This window comes from Anoplophora glabripennis, unplaced genomic scaffold (assembly GCF_000390285.2).
Source record: "Anoplophora glabripennis isolate ALB-LARVAE unplaced genomic scaffold, Agla_2.0 scaffold559, whole genome shotgun sequence".
NCBI lineage: Eukaryota > Metazoa > Arthropoda > Insecta > Coleoptera > Cerambycidae > Anoplophora > Anoplophora glabripennis.
Window position 1 is genome coordinate 219,805 of NW_019416643.1, and position 16,099 is coordinate 235,903.

General features: G+C 34.0%; 2 protein-coding genes across 2 annotated transcripts in view; both read left to right on the plus strand.

Annotated features, from left to right (window-relative positions):
* LOC108911177 (collagen alpha-1(XI) chain-like) overlaps positions 1-1,532 on the plus strand; it is a 56,481-nt gene extending 54,949 nt beyond the window's left edge. Inside the window, exons 24-26 of the mRNA XM_018716044.1 lie at positions 1-227; positions 286-470; positions 987-1,532. Of these exons, the coding sequence (XP_018571560.1) occupies positions 1-227; positions 286-470; positions 987-1,346 (772 nt within the window). The 3' untranslated portion in view covers positions 1,347-1,532. The remainder of the gene's footprint in view (positions 228-285; positions 471-986) is intronic.
* A 664-nt stretch (positions 1,533-2,196) lies between these two features.
* On the plus strand, positions 2,197-15,825 carry LOC108911176 (dual specificity mitogen-activated protein kinase kinase 7). Its single transcript, XM_018716043.1, has 9 exons — positions 2,197-2,414; positions 2,493-2,749; positions 3,146-3,373; positions 3,429-3,608; positions 4,221-4,441; positions 6,212-6,367; positions 9,853-10,481; positions 10,593-10,785; positions 14,156-15,825. Exons 1-9 carry the CDS (start codon positions 2,291-2,293, stop codon positions 14,301-14,303), a joined length of 2,136 nt encoding a protein of 711 aa, XP_018571559.1. The 5' UTR covers positions 2,197-2,290; the 3' UTR covers positions 14,304-15,825.
* Positions 15,826-16,099: the final 274 nt, after the last annotated feature.

The window sequence follows — 16,099 nt, forward strand, 5'->3', positions numbered from 1 at the left end:
AACTGATTACGAAGATGAAATTGACACCAAGAAATCAGAAAATAGAGCGGGTGATGAAAATTCTACAATGGAAAAGGAAGACTTGAATCTAAAGTTCCTTGACATGTACAGTACCATCTACTCCATGAGGCAAGACTTGGAGAAAGTTCGGAAACCAACGGGAACCAAAGAAAATCCAGCACGGACTTGTAAAGATCTGTACTATGCCCATCCGCATTACAACGATGGTATGTAAAAATAATAAATGTTTTTATGATAATTAAATTGTCTTCTTCCTCTTCGTAGGTTGGTACTGGATTGATCCAAATGCAGGGATGAAAGATGACGCTGTGTACGTATATTGTAACATTACAACTGAAGGAGAGACTTGTGTATTCCCGGATGTACACAGCTCCAACATACCAAATATCCCTTGGAGGAAAGAAGGCAGTAGAAAGGACTGGTACTCCAACTTAAGGGGAGGGTTTAGGGTAAGAGATATTCATGCTATAACATATACCAAGACCGTTAAAGAAGTAGCTTGCCTACAAACTTTGACCTTGAGTAGCCCAATGCCATTGCGGCATTTCTGACGCGGAATACGTAGTCGGTATATTAATTTTTACCATCTAACTCAAGATCAGTTATTTGAAATTTATTAAATGAAACGGAAACATCTCTTCCTATCCACTCTTTTTTAACTGAGAATCTTTCGGAAATTAGTGGATAGTAATAATGGATTAAATTAAATTACAATCTAACATTTAAAAAAAAAGAGCGAAAACTCCTATGGCACATGACACAGGGAAACTCCCAAAATACAGATGAAAACTGAAATATAGTGAATTTATTATCAAACAAAACAATTATTGGCACTGACGTTATTCAATTTATAATACCAATGACGACACTTTATTGGCGGATGTGACGCGAAGGGAATCAACATGTTGTAGTCGATCTCCTACTTTAGCGATCTTGAACATAAAGTGTTAAATTTTATATTTTAGATATCATACGAAACTATTGGCCGTGTTCAACTGACGTTCTTAAGGCTGCTATCCCTAGAAGCATATCAGAATTTCACTTACACCTGCATCAACAGCGCTGCGTGGTACAACTCTAAAACTTCCAAATACGACATGTCTATAAAACTTTTAGGTGAAAACGAACAAGAATTTTCCCATAGCAGGTTGAAACCCCACGTAATATTCGATGGATGTAAGGCAAGAGACACAAAAAGTGAAACCGTTTTCGAAGTGCGGACTAAAAAGTTGCACCAACTGCCTATTGTTGACTTTCTTCCCGTCGACTATGGTATGCCGAATCAGGCGTTTGGATTTTCCGTTGGACCCGTTTGTTTTAAATGAAGATGCTTAACTTTTAACTGTAAGAGCAAGTCGAAAAAATATAAAAATATTTGTTACTCACACCTATAGTCCATTTATTTTAGAGAAATATTTTACATTGTTTATAGACTTTACATTTTGTTGTTATGGCACCTTTTTTTACTATTTATGATAGATGTAAGAAACGAATGTACATATTTTATGCGATCACTGCCATTTTGTATTATAGTTTAAGTTGTTTGTAACTTGTACAGAAATAAAATGAAATATATATAAATTTCCATTATTTAAAAGGTGCTTTTTATTTTTATTTTGACAATACCATTAATTATTAAAAAACTAGACATTATTAAGAAAATAATTAAAATCTTTTAAAACTAATTATGTATGAATTAATCTAATACACCAAATCCATTTTATTTCGAGGTTCTTGGCATATCCATTTCTTATTTTTTAAATTTCTAATATTGCTACATTAACATACCCAATGTCATGGTGTCGACACCTAGAGTAAAAATCAACAAAATTTTATGTACGACGCTTACAGGAATCTGTAGAAGTTAGAATGAGTACAATAATTGTTGATTGATATATTCTGCTTCAGCGAACGGTACAATATTTCAGTCAACGTAGAATTTTGTGTAACCCCCTCTGTAACGTGTTACTTCTCGGTTCTGTTCTTGTTGCCAGACATGATTGACCGCCGCGCTTCTACCAGGCCGCCAACACCAACTATCTACCACAAAACTCAAAACATCTACTACCATTGTCTTCACCGCAATTGCCCCATCGTTCAATCTAGTGCGTCTATGGTTCCGTCAGTATCAGTTCTCCGTAGGGAAATTTGGCATTTTGTATTGGTATCGAGTAGTCCATTTTAGTTATGTCAGAAAATCAGGATTTTTTGTTTTTTCGGTAACAAAAGTTTCAGGTTATATTAGCTGTCATTGGTTGTGAATTTGGAAATGTCTAATACCCAAAAAAAGATAAATGATTTGTTAGATCGCCTAAATCAAGAAAGGAGCCCCCAAAACCAACCAATGAGTGGCTCAAGCAATGGAGGGTTACCTCCTAGCCGCCCAAGTTTGTGTAAGTAGCCGAATTTTTTCTTATATTCCTTCAATATCCCTTTGTTTAAACTATAATTTAATCATATTTCTATTTCAGTGGGCCCAATAAAAAGCAATAGTCCTGTAATGTCTCGACCCAAAGTGTTACAATTCACACCTAGACCAAATGATAATCTAGAAACTGAAAGAAGGTTAAAGGAAATAATGAAGATCAGTGGTGATTTAAAAATAGATGGAGTCCTCTATAAAACTAATATAAAAGATATGGAAGATTTAGAGGAGTTAGGAAATGGCACCTGCGGTCATGTAGTTAAAATGAGACATAGGCCTAGTGGAAATATTATAGCAGTTAAGGTAAATTTGGTCTGTGCACCCATATTTTCATTTGCTTGATATATCAGTAGAATATCTACATTTCATCCAATTAAGTGGTTCTAAAGTTTATTAGACTATCTAAACTGAGTTAGTTAATATTGATGTTTACAGTTTTTATATTAAATGATTTCTTATCTCAGTTTATGCAAATGAAAGAAAACGAGTTGTTACAAGTTTAAATACATATTTAAAATGATTACCACGAAAATAGTGATAATGCAGAACTCTGGCCTAATTTCCCAGTGTGCAGTTGGAACTACTAAGCCAATATTTATAACAGAGAAATTACTATGCTAAAATGCGTGTTAATAAGTTTGTATATTTTATCCCGAAATCATTATCTTGAGGTTTTAACAGATCACATTTTCTTTGTAGCAAATGCGACGTTCAGGAAATCCTGACGAAAATAAAAGAATCATAATGGACATTGAGGTAGTACTCAAATCACACGACTGTAAATACATAGTTCAATGCTTAGGCTGTTTCATAACAGAATCTGAAGTGTGGATCTGTATGGAACTCATGGACACTTGTTTCGATAAATTACTAAAGAGATTTAAGCAGCCCCTCCCCGAAGAAGTTTTGGGAAAGGTCACAGTTGCGGTGAGTTGTTTCAAGGTCCTCGTTTGAAGATGCAGTAAACGTTGATTTTTTATAGACTGTTGAGGCTTTATCCTACCTGAAAGACAAACACGGAGTCATACACAGGGACGTAAAGCCTTCGAATATTCTCCTCGATACTAAAGGTAACGTGAAGCTTTGTGATTTCGGGATCAGCGGCAGACTCGTCGATTCCATGGCTAAGAGTAGGAGTGCGGGGTGTGCCGCTTATATGGCGGTAAGTACACGCTTTTGTTTGATTTAAATGCGTAGATTAGAGTTCTGTGTTGAGAAAGTACTGCAAACTAGCGGTATTCGCTTAAAAAAATGTGGAAACCAGTAAATTTTCTTTATCATGTTAACTTGTTAGTTATGTTACTCGTAAAACTTAATTTTGTGTCACACAAGTTTTTTTTAATTTATTTCTAGTTTCATACAATGAACTAATAAATTGTAATGCTATAATTTGTATTTTTCATAAATCATAACCGAAATTAATTATGATAACGGCATCTGCCATTTCGACTACAAAGTAATGGGACAATCAATGACATTACTGAATCGATGGTTTCTGTTATCCGCTGTTCAAATAAAAGTGCGTGAAACAAAATTTGTCAAAATTATCTTAATTTTATTAATATTATGAAGAAATTTATGTAGACTGCTTCAAAAAAAAAAAAAGTTCCTACAAACTTGTGCCTGCATTGTTTTCATAATTTAGGGTGTTGAATTTTTGACAAAAAATTGTCTTTTTTTTTGCTCATAGTACTAAATGTCTCTGTCTTCTTCAGAAGAAACTCACTGACTTTAGTACTTATTTGCTTCGGCTTGAAATTTGTGTATTTTCCAGCCCGAGCGAATAGAACCGGACCCCCAGAACCCGGACTACGATGTCCGGGCCGACGTGTGGTCCCTCGGTATAACCTTAGTGGAATTGGCGACTGGAATATTCCCATACTCAGATTGCAAGACTGATTTTGAAGTGCTCACCAAAGTGATAGCACAGGATCCGCCGTCTTTACCTCAGGACAAAGATTTTAGCCCTGTATTTAGAGACTTTGTATCTTGTTGGTATGTATAGGACGCCCCAGAAACTCCCGATAAGTGTTCCAGCATATCTTTGTGGGTCATTTAGAGGCCTAATTAATTTTTCTTTAAATAACTCGACAAAATTACTTTGAGCTAAATTTTTTGGATTTTAAATGACAAATTAGATGGTGACCTCAGATTTGAGGCAACACTCTCCAGAATGGTCCTGTCATCAAATTTTAATTATTAACCTTACAGTGTGTTAACTTTCGTCAAGATCATACTAATAGTTTTAGTTGAATGCATCGATTAAATTCTATTACTCTTACTCTATTCTATTACTCTTGTGCAAAACGAGTTTGATCTTCAAATGAGCTACAAGGACTTCTTAGACAAATTAATTGATCCAAGATTGCGACATCAAATTTGATGCTGTATCAATTGCTGTCACAGAAAATAGATACTCCATATGATACTAATTTGACCTTAGTTGACCTTGCAGCTTGTGAAGGTTAAACCCAAGGTCGCCATCTAATTTGTGATTCAAAATCCTACAAATCTTGAAATAACTTTGAGTTTTTTAGAGTTTTCTCTAAATAAACCCATAAAACCTATTTTTATGGGTTTTACCTTTAAATGACCTGCAGAAATGTACAGGAAAAATTTGCTGATCCCATATTCGTATGTAAAATTCGGCACTCTATCAATTGCTGGCATAAAAAACGGGTTCCATTCAATATTTTCGTGTTGACCTTGGTTTGACCTTGACATCTCCAGTTAAGGTCAAATCCAAGGTCAATAGTTAATCTGAGGCTCAGGTCTTTTTGGGACTGCCTGTATATGGTGCTATTAAGTGGATTTTCCTTCTAATGTATGTTTATTTACTGGCAAATGAAACAGCAAAATAATGTAAAATGAAAAAGTTAAAATTGCCGAAAATACGTATTATTTTGTTGTAATAGCCAATGACAAAATCAAACTCGCTACAAGACGATGATCTTAGGATAATACTGTCGTTAGTGTAATGTTTTTCGTGCTTTGTGACGTGTAACAGTCAAATGTGCTTTTTACTCCGTTTTGGTCCATTGATGACGATTTTTTCCCCCGTCTTTAATGTAAGGCGTGGTCTATCTCATCCTGTGTGTCTTTCACGACGCTCTTGTAGTATCTGTCTAGTATCTCAGACTCGGACCATAAACAAACCTCGCCAGAAAACTTTTTATTACGATGTGAAGCCTCTGTAGCATTTTGCTGATATTCACCGTAGATTAACAACACATCAACGTGTTCATTATTGTCATACAAATATTACTAGGAAGTTTCCTAAATGTGTAGTGTCCAGTTAATACTTATTGATCTGCGATTTAGTTCAGTGGATGCGCTGTCAGTTCCTCCGACGGCTTGCCTCCAATGCTGTAAGAAAGGAATTAAACTTGTGTTTGCATCATGTTTTCCATAATTTGTAAAGAAATTTTTAAATCACGTACAGTACGTTTTTATTTGTAAGTTCATTGACAACAATTTCTAAAATTTCTTCCTCTGTCTGTAACGTCTTTTCCACTACGCCCTCTTAATTCTCTAGTGTCTTAGACTTGTATATGAGCTAAAAAATCTCTGTGGGGCCAACAGAACCTCCACATAGAACTTCTGCCTAATGGCGGTACGCCTCAGCAGCATTTTGCTGGCGTTCACCGTAAATGAATGTTTTTTCCAAAAATTATTTATTTTTGTCATTTAAAAGGAAAATCCCACTCCCAACGGCACGCTGTGCAATTGAAAGTATTTTTACGGTGATTTATGTGGCGGTTTCAGTTTAACTAAAGATAAGAAACAGAGGCCTAAGTACACGAAACTGAAGAACCACACCTTCATAAAGAAGTACGAGACTGTGAATAACGTGAACGTAGGAGAGTGGTATGTAGCACTTACTCAACGAGCCGAAGACGTGGCAAGTAAGGCGCCGTCCAGGTACGTTGCATGGTTAGTCTCGATTTTTTTTATTACTATACTTACCTTCTAATATTTTAATTTGCTTGATTTCGTGAATGGTGTAGCCTTTTTTAAAAACAGAATGAAGATGTGTCTATGTGATTGACTGGTACTCCAGCACTTAGGTTTGTATGCCTTTTTGTTCCTTTTTTTTTATCGATTTATTCAAGCATGAAATTAAGGATAATGATTTATTCTCACCAGTGTATCAGTTTTTTATCATTATTCAAACAAACACGAAAAATGCGAGGAAGTAAATTTGTATCAGTTCAACAAGTTCCTGGAAACAACTTAAATCATTATTACTAATTTTTTTTAAGGGTATTTTATTTTGTTTCTAAAACAGATCCGTTTATTGTTCTCCAGTTTATTTTTTAATCCGATAGAAGAGTAAATCATTAACTAGAGATGGAATGCCTTCTGTTAACTTTCATTAATACATTAATCAATAATTCGAGTTTGACTAGATAATATGCGTGTGCACCTATTATTTTTCGTTTTATGTGAAATTCACTGTGACCGTCACCTTTGTGTAACAGCACTGGACTGAAGCGTTTGCCTTTATTTAGTAACCGAAATGTGTTCCACTTCATTGTAGATTAGAATAAGTTCGTAGTTATTTAAATCATAAATACGAGTACATTCTTGGCATGTCGAGTTAAGAAATAGAGTGAAGAGACGTCCCCGAATCGCACAAATTTGGAATAATTTTAACGTGTGCAAATTTAATGAAATCGGGAAATTGAATATAACGGAGTTTGTTTGAATAAGTTGCGATTTTGGGACGTCTATGATATCGATATGCATTGAAATGATTATTCATTTCTGAAAGTTTATAAAATAAAATAATGTACTTGATGTATGGTGCGTTTCACTTAAGGAAGGTTATACATTTGTATAAGAAGTCAATTTTAATGTTTTTTTCATTTATGTTTATGGCGTATTATTATACAGGGTGATTCAGAACTTAGTCAAAAAAAATTTTGGATGTATAGGGGACAAATACAATTTTTTAAAGAAAAAGTCAAAAAGGGCAGTTCGAAAACCTGAGTGTGATAAAAACGGACAAAAACTTGAAAGAATTTCGCAAGGAAAGAAATCAATAGAATTCTATACAGGGCCGGCGGAAGTGGTGAAACAGCGAAGCACATGTTTCAGTCGTCATTTTTTTAAGGGCAACATTTTAAAACTTGATTATTAACCTTTCATAAATTTCAGAAATTGAAAATTGCACAAAAACCTGAAAAAAACATTGTTTGACCCCAAATGCGAGCTTTGTGCTTTTATTAATTATTTAGAAATCAACGAATTGAGCGAAATTTCCCCGGTAGTATCTTTAAGGATTTTGTTAACCATTCCTGTATCTGTGGCCAGTGGAGAACGTTCTTTTTCAATATTAAAAATTATAAAAAAATATTTACGATCAACCGTGGCGCAGGAACGGTTAACAGACTTCGAGAAAGATGTCACAAATAATTTGGTTTACGCTGATATTATTGAAGACTTTGTTAATGAAAAATGTTGACATTATTTAGTTTCTTTTTTGTTTTTATTGAATATTTTTTATTTTCAGTTTTTTTGGAATATCTGTTTTATTTTTTATAAGATGTTTCTTATATTTTCTGTTTGTTTTTATTTTTTATAACTTTTTATTAATAAATTTGTTGTGCCAACGGGCGGCAAGTAAATATTTGCTTCAGGTGCCAAATAACCTGGCGCCGGCCCTGATTTTATAGCACCTATTATTTCAGAAAAATCAACTGCTTTTGCCGCTATTATTATTAATTAATAAAATTAATTTGTGGTTTTAATTAATAAAATAATTTGACATACCTGATGTTACAACAACTATTCAAATATTTGTCCACCGACGTGTAAACACATTTGGGTCCGTCTACTCAGTTTCTACAAACTAACACAAATGTTGTCTTGCTTCACCATAAATTGTAACGATACCCATCAACTAAAAGTTGCTATACACGCAAGCTGATTTTGACACTAACTACTAAAAAACTTTTGTAAACACTATCGCAACGGCGATTATAAAATCGGATTTCAGTATTCCGAGTCGTTGAGGCCACTTAGATCACCACGCGTATTGCGAATGACGCTAGAGACTACAGTTGTCCAGCTATGTAATGGTTGAAAGTACTACAACTTCAATATTTTTCTTCTCGGAAACTATAAGGATTTTACAAAATTTTTTTTACAATATTGACTCCATTTCTCATTTCTCTATTCCCTAATTTTTTTTAATAAATTGTCAATCACCCTGTATATCAGCTACGGCTTTTACTTTTTTTTTCTAGTATTAGTATTAATTATTTTCAGTATTTTTTTCTGAGGTAGTTCAGTTACACTTATCAGTAATCGTTAGTGGCTCCCCTGATCTGATTCTTTTGGCACAAATATTTTTTTAATCATTCATTTCACAGGTGCAAAAATACAATAAATAGGAAAAAAAACACACCACAAATAAGGGAAAAACTAACCACAAATAAATTAAGACAATAGTCAATAGCGTATAGAGCCGTCGCACAGTGAGCGAAAACGCTCAAAATTCCGTACGAAGTGGTAAAAGTTGTCCAAATTGGGATATTTTCTTTTTAAAATACTCGTAATTATGTCCGATTTCTTATGTCACTACGACAATTGTGATATTTTAAGATCTCAACTTGTGATATCTTAAATACTCTTATAAACTATAATGAGAAATGTTTCCCGTTCTTGATACCACAAAATATGAACAATATTTAGCGAATATAAAAAAAGTAAGGTATGAATCTTTAAACCAGTTCATTGAAAACCCTACAGTAACAAATTCTTGAAACCATAAGCCTGAAAATGTAACCTAATAAATCTAAATACATTAAACTAAACCCTCAAAACCTAAACCAACAGGTTTATGGTTTCAAGAATTTGTGATTGAAGGTTTTACAATTAACTGGTTTTAAAATTTATACTTTACGTTTTTTATATTCACTAAATATTCTTCATATTTTGTGGTACCTATCATTTATGGAAAACATTTCTGATTGCAATTTATAAGAGTATTAGGATATCGCAAGTTGTGATCTTAAAATATCGCAATTGTCACAGTGACTTAAGAAAGTGGATATAAGTAAAAAAAAAATATCCCAATTTGGACACTTTTTACTACCTTGCACGGAATTTTGAGCGTTTTCGCTCACTGTGCGTCGGGTCAAGCTAGTCAAATTGTGTATCGTCACAAATGTTCTGCGAAGAGATAAATTAAATATTACTGAGTGAAACGCACTACTCTAACCGTTTGACAGTTTCTATATCAATAATCTTTTTTTTTTAATATATATTTTATTATTAGCTCTCATATTTTGGCTTTATTTTAAAGCTAATTCAAATAAATTCAAAAAAATTTCCTAAAAGCCCTATCAATTGAAGTCCGAAGAACCTTTTTAATGTGCGTTTCTAAATCCACCCGACAGACACGCCATGGCGACGAACCCCATCCGCCAATTCTTCACCTCCCACCAGTGGCAACCGCAGGCGTCCCAGAGCCTCACAAACGGGAACTCCCGCCCCACATCACAAAAACAACAACCCAGCCAACACCCGATACCGAACCCCCAGCCGGAGGGCCGGACGCCCCACGCGTCCCGCCTCTCCTCGTTCCAGTCCAGTCACCAAAGAGAAAGTCACCAGCCAGCCGCACACCAAAGGACAGACCCACTTCTTCACCAAAGCACCAGCCCAAATACTAGGAGTTACTCGCCCTTCCAAGCATATCAGAACCACGTGGCCTTGCTGAAAGAGCAGAGCTTGATGGAGCACAAGCCCATCCCCCTCCCGGGTGAGCGCCAGCAGAGCAACCCGTGCTGTTCGCCCCTGTCGCCTAGGAGGTTGACGGAGAGTCCGGCGAACGCCCCCTACCAGCACAGGAGGGTAGTGAGCGAGAGCAGGTGGAGGTCACCCAATGCTTCGCCTCTTCCCCTTAGGAGCCAGTTCCAGACGGAAGAGCAGCAGTACAACTGCGGAAATACCAGCCCCATCATATTGCAGAGGTTCTATCACCAGCAGAAGCAGCAGCAGATGGTGAAGGAGGCCGAAGAATCAGGTAATTAGTTTGTTGTGAGTTTGGTCCTTCGAACAGGATTTAGTTATAAACAACAGCTACGTGAAACTTTATAAAATATCAAGAAGTATCGAAGATTTTTTTGATATTCAGGTAAAAAGCGATTTGCTTCCTACATCAAGCTGCAGCTGAGCGGTGACAGAAGCGGGAGGTCGTCAAGGCACCAAAGCCCCGAGCCTCCACCTCGTCTAAACAGACGTTCCAGCAGTGAAAATCAAAGCCCGCTAGCCTTACGTAGAAATTTCTTAGAGGCGCATACCGCCAACTCACCCAGTTTATCACGAAGGTAAGATAGAAAATTTTTTAATACAGGGTGTTCAGAAGCGATGTGCTAATAATTTAATAGGCCAGTGAAATTGTCGAAAATACCTCGTTTTTTTGCTAAAATTTATTTCAGTAAACAAAGATGTGTAAAAATTAGGAAAAATTCCGTAGAATTGAATGAACTACTTTATCCCAGCTGAATGTTAGGGTTTTATTTTCAAAATGGCGTCCAAAGTTCACAAAAAATATTTTTTTTCATTTAAAAAACATTTTAGAAAAAAAATGTTTTAGGCGAAAGTTGTAAAGCTTTTTATAACAAAAATTTTGAGCCCAGCCCGATATCAATTGATAAACAAATGTATTAGTTATTGCAAAAAAAATGGCTAAAAATCGCAATTTTTAAAAACTTCTATATCGTTAAAACGAAAAAAGATTTTTTTACAAAACTTTCGAAATATGTAGTCTGGCAAGTGAAATAAGTATATTTTTGTAAAATTGACAAATATTAGGTAGTTTCTACAAAAATTGAGTTTTTCGAAAAAAAGACATTTTTTTCAACTTTCAATAAATCATACAGTAATGCACTTACATTACCCATCTTGGGCTAAAAAGCAAATTGTGCGGGTATTGCGAAATAATTGGAATTATCCGAAAAATGTACCGAAACTTTGACTTCTTTTTCGTGGCGAAAAATGTAGATCTTTTTCTTATCGTTGATATTTAATCGGAATGGCATTATTGCCATTTAAAAGTTGACATTTTTTCGCGAATTTAAAAAAAAATTACCTACGACCAACAGAAGCCGAGAAATTTTTTTCTATTTTCAAAAAATCACTCATATTAATATTATGGTCTGAAATTTACATATGTTGTAGTTAAATACTTCTATTTCAGTATAAAAAATAGTCCGCGATGATTGATCCCCTTTTTTTTTACAATAAATTTAATTTTGTTGGGCGCCATAAAATGCTTGTTCCGCTTGACACATTGATGCGCGTGGTGGGGGGCGAAAGACTGTGACGCGACTGTCGCATTTGGCGATCCTACGTAATGAACTGTAAAATTTGGCTCTCACAGCGTATATTTTAATACCTACTATTCAACTATTAACCAAAATAAACAATTAGATAAACTAATTTCCAATTACCTTTTACATTTATCAAAAATCTTGCCTACAATATGCTACTGTTCCCCCTCCATGCGAGGCGGTTAAAATAACGTGATTTAGGAGACAACTGGGACCGACTCGGCCTAAAATTATGACTCTGCCTACAAATTTTACCTTGATTTATGAAAATCTGGCTCCAGATGTGTGATTAATGAAGGTGAGATCAACCAGCAATCTTTATGTTGCCAAATTTTACTGAAGTCGGTGGATTTCAAAAAAGTACACCCGCCATATTGAATCAGCCATCTTGAATTTTAACAATGTGAATTCATATTCGTAATCAGCGACCCAAAAAACCCCTTTATACAAAATCTGGTTAAAATCCGCTCAGAATTTGAAAATAGCGATTCCTGCTCGGTTTTTTGAGGTTAGAAAAAAAAACACGTTCTAGCTCAATTCTGACAGTGGATTTGAATTCAGCAGAGTCTTTTACATAAAAATGTACTATTTGATGTGGAAATAAATTTTTTTCCAAATTTTCCCAGTAAATTTTCATCAATTTTCACTATTTTTCACAAGTTTTTTGAGGTTAGGAAAAAATTGTGACGTGATGGGCCAATACTGACCCCAGATTCGTGTTCAGGAGGCCAAATTACTATGAAAAATATGTCGCATAAAAAGTATACCCAACTTTTTTTTTTCTGTGTGGCTGTGTAATGATTTTTTAATTTGTTTTACTTTTTTAATAAAATAATTTAGTAAAAACTTGAGGATTTAAGTACAATAAAGTTTATTAATAATGTATATACAGTGTGTCCACGGATGGAGTTGACAAGAGGAGAAACTCTTGTTTTTGACTATTAAAAAATGACACTCTTTATAAAAAGTTCTGCCCCTCGAAAAAATAAGACTGTCATACAAACATCTTAGATTAGATATACAGGGTGCTCATTAATTTAAAAAACGCGAAAATACTCGAGAGAGAAGTACCATTATTTATTATTTTACACAACATTTTTATAAAACAATTCTGTTTATAACCTCAAATAATTTCCTAATACAAATTTTAAAATCAAAATTTCAATTTTTGAGGAGGGAAAAATTTCAATTTTGACTTTTACTCTATATGTATAGCTACTTCGCACCTCAAAAATTGAAATTTCGATTTTGAAATTTGTATCAGGAGATTATTTGAGGTTATAAACAGATTTGTTTTATAAAATTGTTGTGTAAAATAATAAATAATGGTACTTCTCTCTTGAGTATTTTCGCGTTTTTTAATCCTCGTTTTGAAGGAAATTTTATCTACTTTTTTTTCTATGAAGCAGTGCCTATACCGGCTATACCTGTCTTTACTCAAAAAAAAACTAGAGGCAAAAATCGAATTTTTTGCTTTTTTTTCAAATTGTTTATTAACGATTTTTTTGTATAAAATGTTCCTTTCAAATTTGTTAAATAAGCCATTTCGATGGGAAATTCAATTCTCTAAATAATTTTTCCTATGAACTATAGCGAAATTTTGCTTCGTTTTCGAGCTACAATTAAAAAACTGAAAGGGGTGCATTTTCACCCCTATCTACAATTTCCACCCTCTAATTTGATAGCACTCCGCGGTTTTTTCATCTAAAATGACCCTTTGAACGATTCATGCAATAAAATTGCTTGAACGTCATAGTTCCTTTTAACCATGTTTTTTTTTGATATAATCTATGGCTACCTTATAAAAATTTGTTTTTCTATTTTTTCATTTTTTTTTAATATTCATGAACCAAGTAGGAACAATTTTAATGCATCACTTTGTTTTTTTTCTGTTACTTAATTTTATTGTAAGCGGCGCCTTTTTTTTCTTTCTTGCTCACCTAGTAAAAAAGCCACTGGCCTCACCTATTGACAATGTCACGAGCCACCACTGAATTATAATGACTAATTTTATTTTTTTTTTTTAACACGTTAAGAATTAATATTAAGCTGTTCAATTTTGTGAAAAACCGCAATTGAAACTCTTTTCTAGTCTTTTAAACTCTTTAGATTGTTGAAAATCGTTCAATCTGTGATGAAACAAATTATTGCAAAATTACTTTAAAATTATGTAACTTTGCTAATATTTAGTTTTCAAAAGTGTATTACTTTCTTCTGTAGAATCACCCAAAATTTTTTGCTCATAGTTTACAAACACCCTATATATTCACATCACATTTTGTACAAAATCGAGGTATGTTGGGTTTTTCAAAAGACTTGTTTCTATTTCGTCAGTTACGAACTTTATTCTTTTGATCTTAACAAGGTACGTTTCTCCGACACCGCCGGTGCCACCCCCCAGGAGGTTATCGGAGAGCACATCGGTTCCCGGGTCGCCGCAACACCTGCGGTCCAGGTTCCACTACACCCCCGAGCCGCAAAGGAGATTATTTCACGACAACGATATATCATAACACTGGTATTTATAGCCTAGTTTGTACTTAGTCAAAGTAATATTTTTCGGTTTGTCAGAAATGTTTGTGTAAGAGAACCCTCATTCGGTTTGGAAAATTATCGTCGGAACTCAGCGGGGTTTCGCGCAGTAAGTTTTATGAATGTGCTTTGGTGCTTTTCATATAAAAAAAAAATCTCAGAAATTTGTCAAAGATGTCGCAGCAAACGGGCGTGTTTGTCGCTGGAAAAAATTGCTGTTGATTTTCTCTAATCATAAGGCTGACATTTTTAACAAGAAATAATTGAATTATTTTAGATGTGTACTGCTGATGCTATTCTTAAATTTGTGGTAAGTACGGCAATTCCATCTGCGAGCATCCTTTATTTCTCCTCAAAATTATAATTTTCCGTGTAAAGATCCCAAAAGGTTACTTTCACCCTTAAATATAGGCCTATGCATCCAGAAATAAGGGGTACCATATAGAGTAATTTTGAAGAACTATATTTGTGCATATTTTTACAACTTATACGTAAGACAAAACCAAAAAAAAAATAAAATAAAATAAAAATCGAAAAAAGTTCTTCGAAACGCCTCACAAGTTTTCAGTTGTTTCTCACTGCCAGAAAATGCATATTCGAAATCATGTTGGCAGACTGTTATTTTTGTTGTTTTTTGTGTTCTTCTTTACGAAGGAAATAGTCATCGTACATTGCTAGTCTTTAATCCGTCAGGATAAATGGTTGCTGGTCGTGTATTATTTTATTTTAAGTGACGATATAGCGTGTGACACACGAGGATTTTAAAATATATCCTTAGTTAATTCAAACAAACAAAAAATGCTCAAAATATAAAAAAATACAAGAAAAAAAAATATTTCAAACATAATAATTTATCTTAATTCATATTTATCTATCCCACAAGCTTTTAGGGAAAAATATTCTAGACTTTTAGATTTTTGTCCATATATTTTTTTATTTTTCTGTAAAAATGTGAGATAATGTATATAAATAATCATTTTAACTGGAATTTTATATAAAGTTTGTCAGGCGCTATATCACAAGACTATTTTAATGTGTAGTTTTAGTTTTCAAAGAAATGTTTGTTATTGGACTGATATTTATTGTAAGAAAAAATAACTCGTTTTTTTGGTTCCTCTACCGTCACATAATCTCTTTAAATATACCTTTTAGGCGCTTCTCTCACTTTTAATTCACGTTAGAAACCTGAGAGGAAGCCGGACGAATCGAGGTGTTATTTTTTCTGCTATGTTAATATTAGTTGAATTGATCATTCTTAACATTAGTTTTGAGAAAATAAAATTATAGAGAAACGCTATTTACTAATTTATTATCGATTGAAGGCTGTTGATACTTTTTCAAATTAATTATCTTGTATTTCATTAAGTGTGAGTTGAATATTTTAAATATTTTCTGATTGTATTTAATTGTATATAATGATAAAAGATGCAATGCCATACCTGAGATATTATGTATAGTTTGATTTTTATGATGTAAATATACCTGACTATGATTAAAATATATTTTAAGGCAACAGGGCCTGTTTATTTCACCCTGAACACCCCCAAGTTTTCACAAGAAATGCATAAGGTGGAAATTAGACTGTGATGCAAAAGTGCAACAATGGCAACGTGTACTCCTCAAGAATATTACGACAATATTACATACAGTGCTGTATGTGATTTTAGAAACCATACATTCATACTGCACTCCTTTGTTTTAGTTTGGTGTCTGTTGTAGAGAAAATGTGCTTAGAAATTTTTAATGTTGGGCCATAACCGCTGCTCTGCACGAAAAA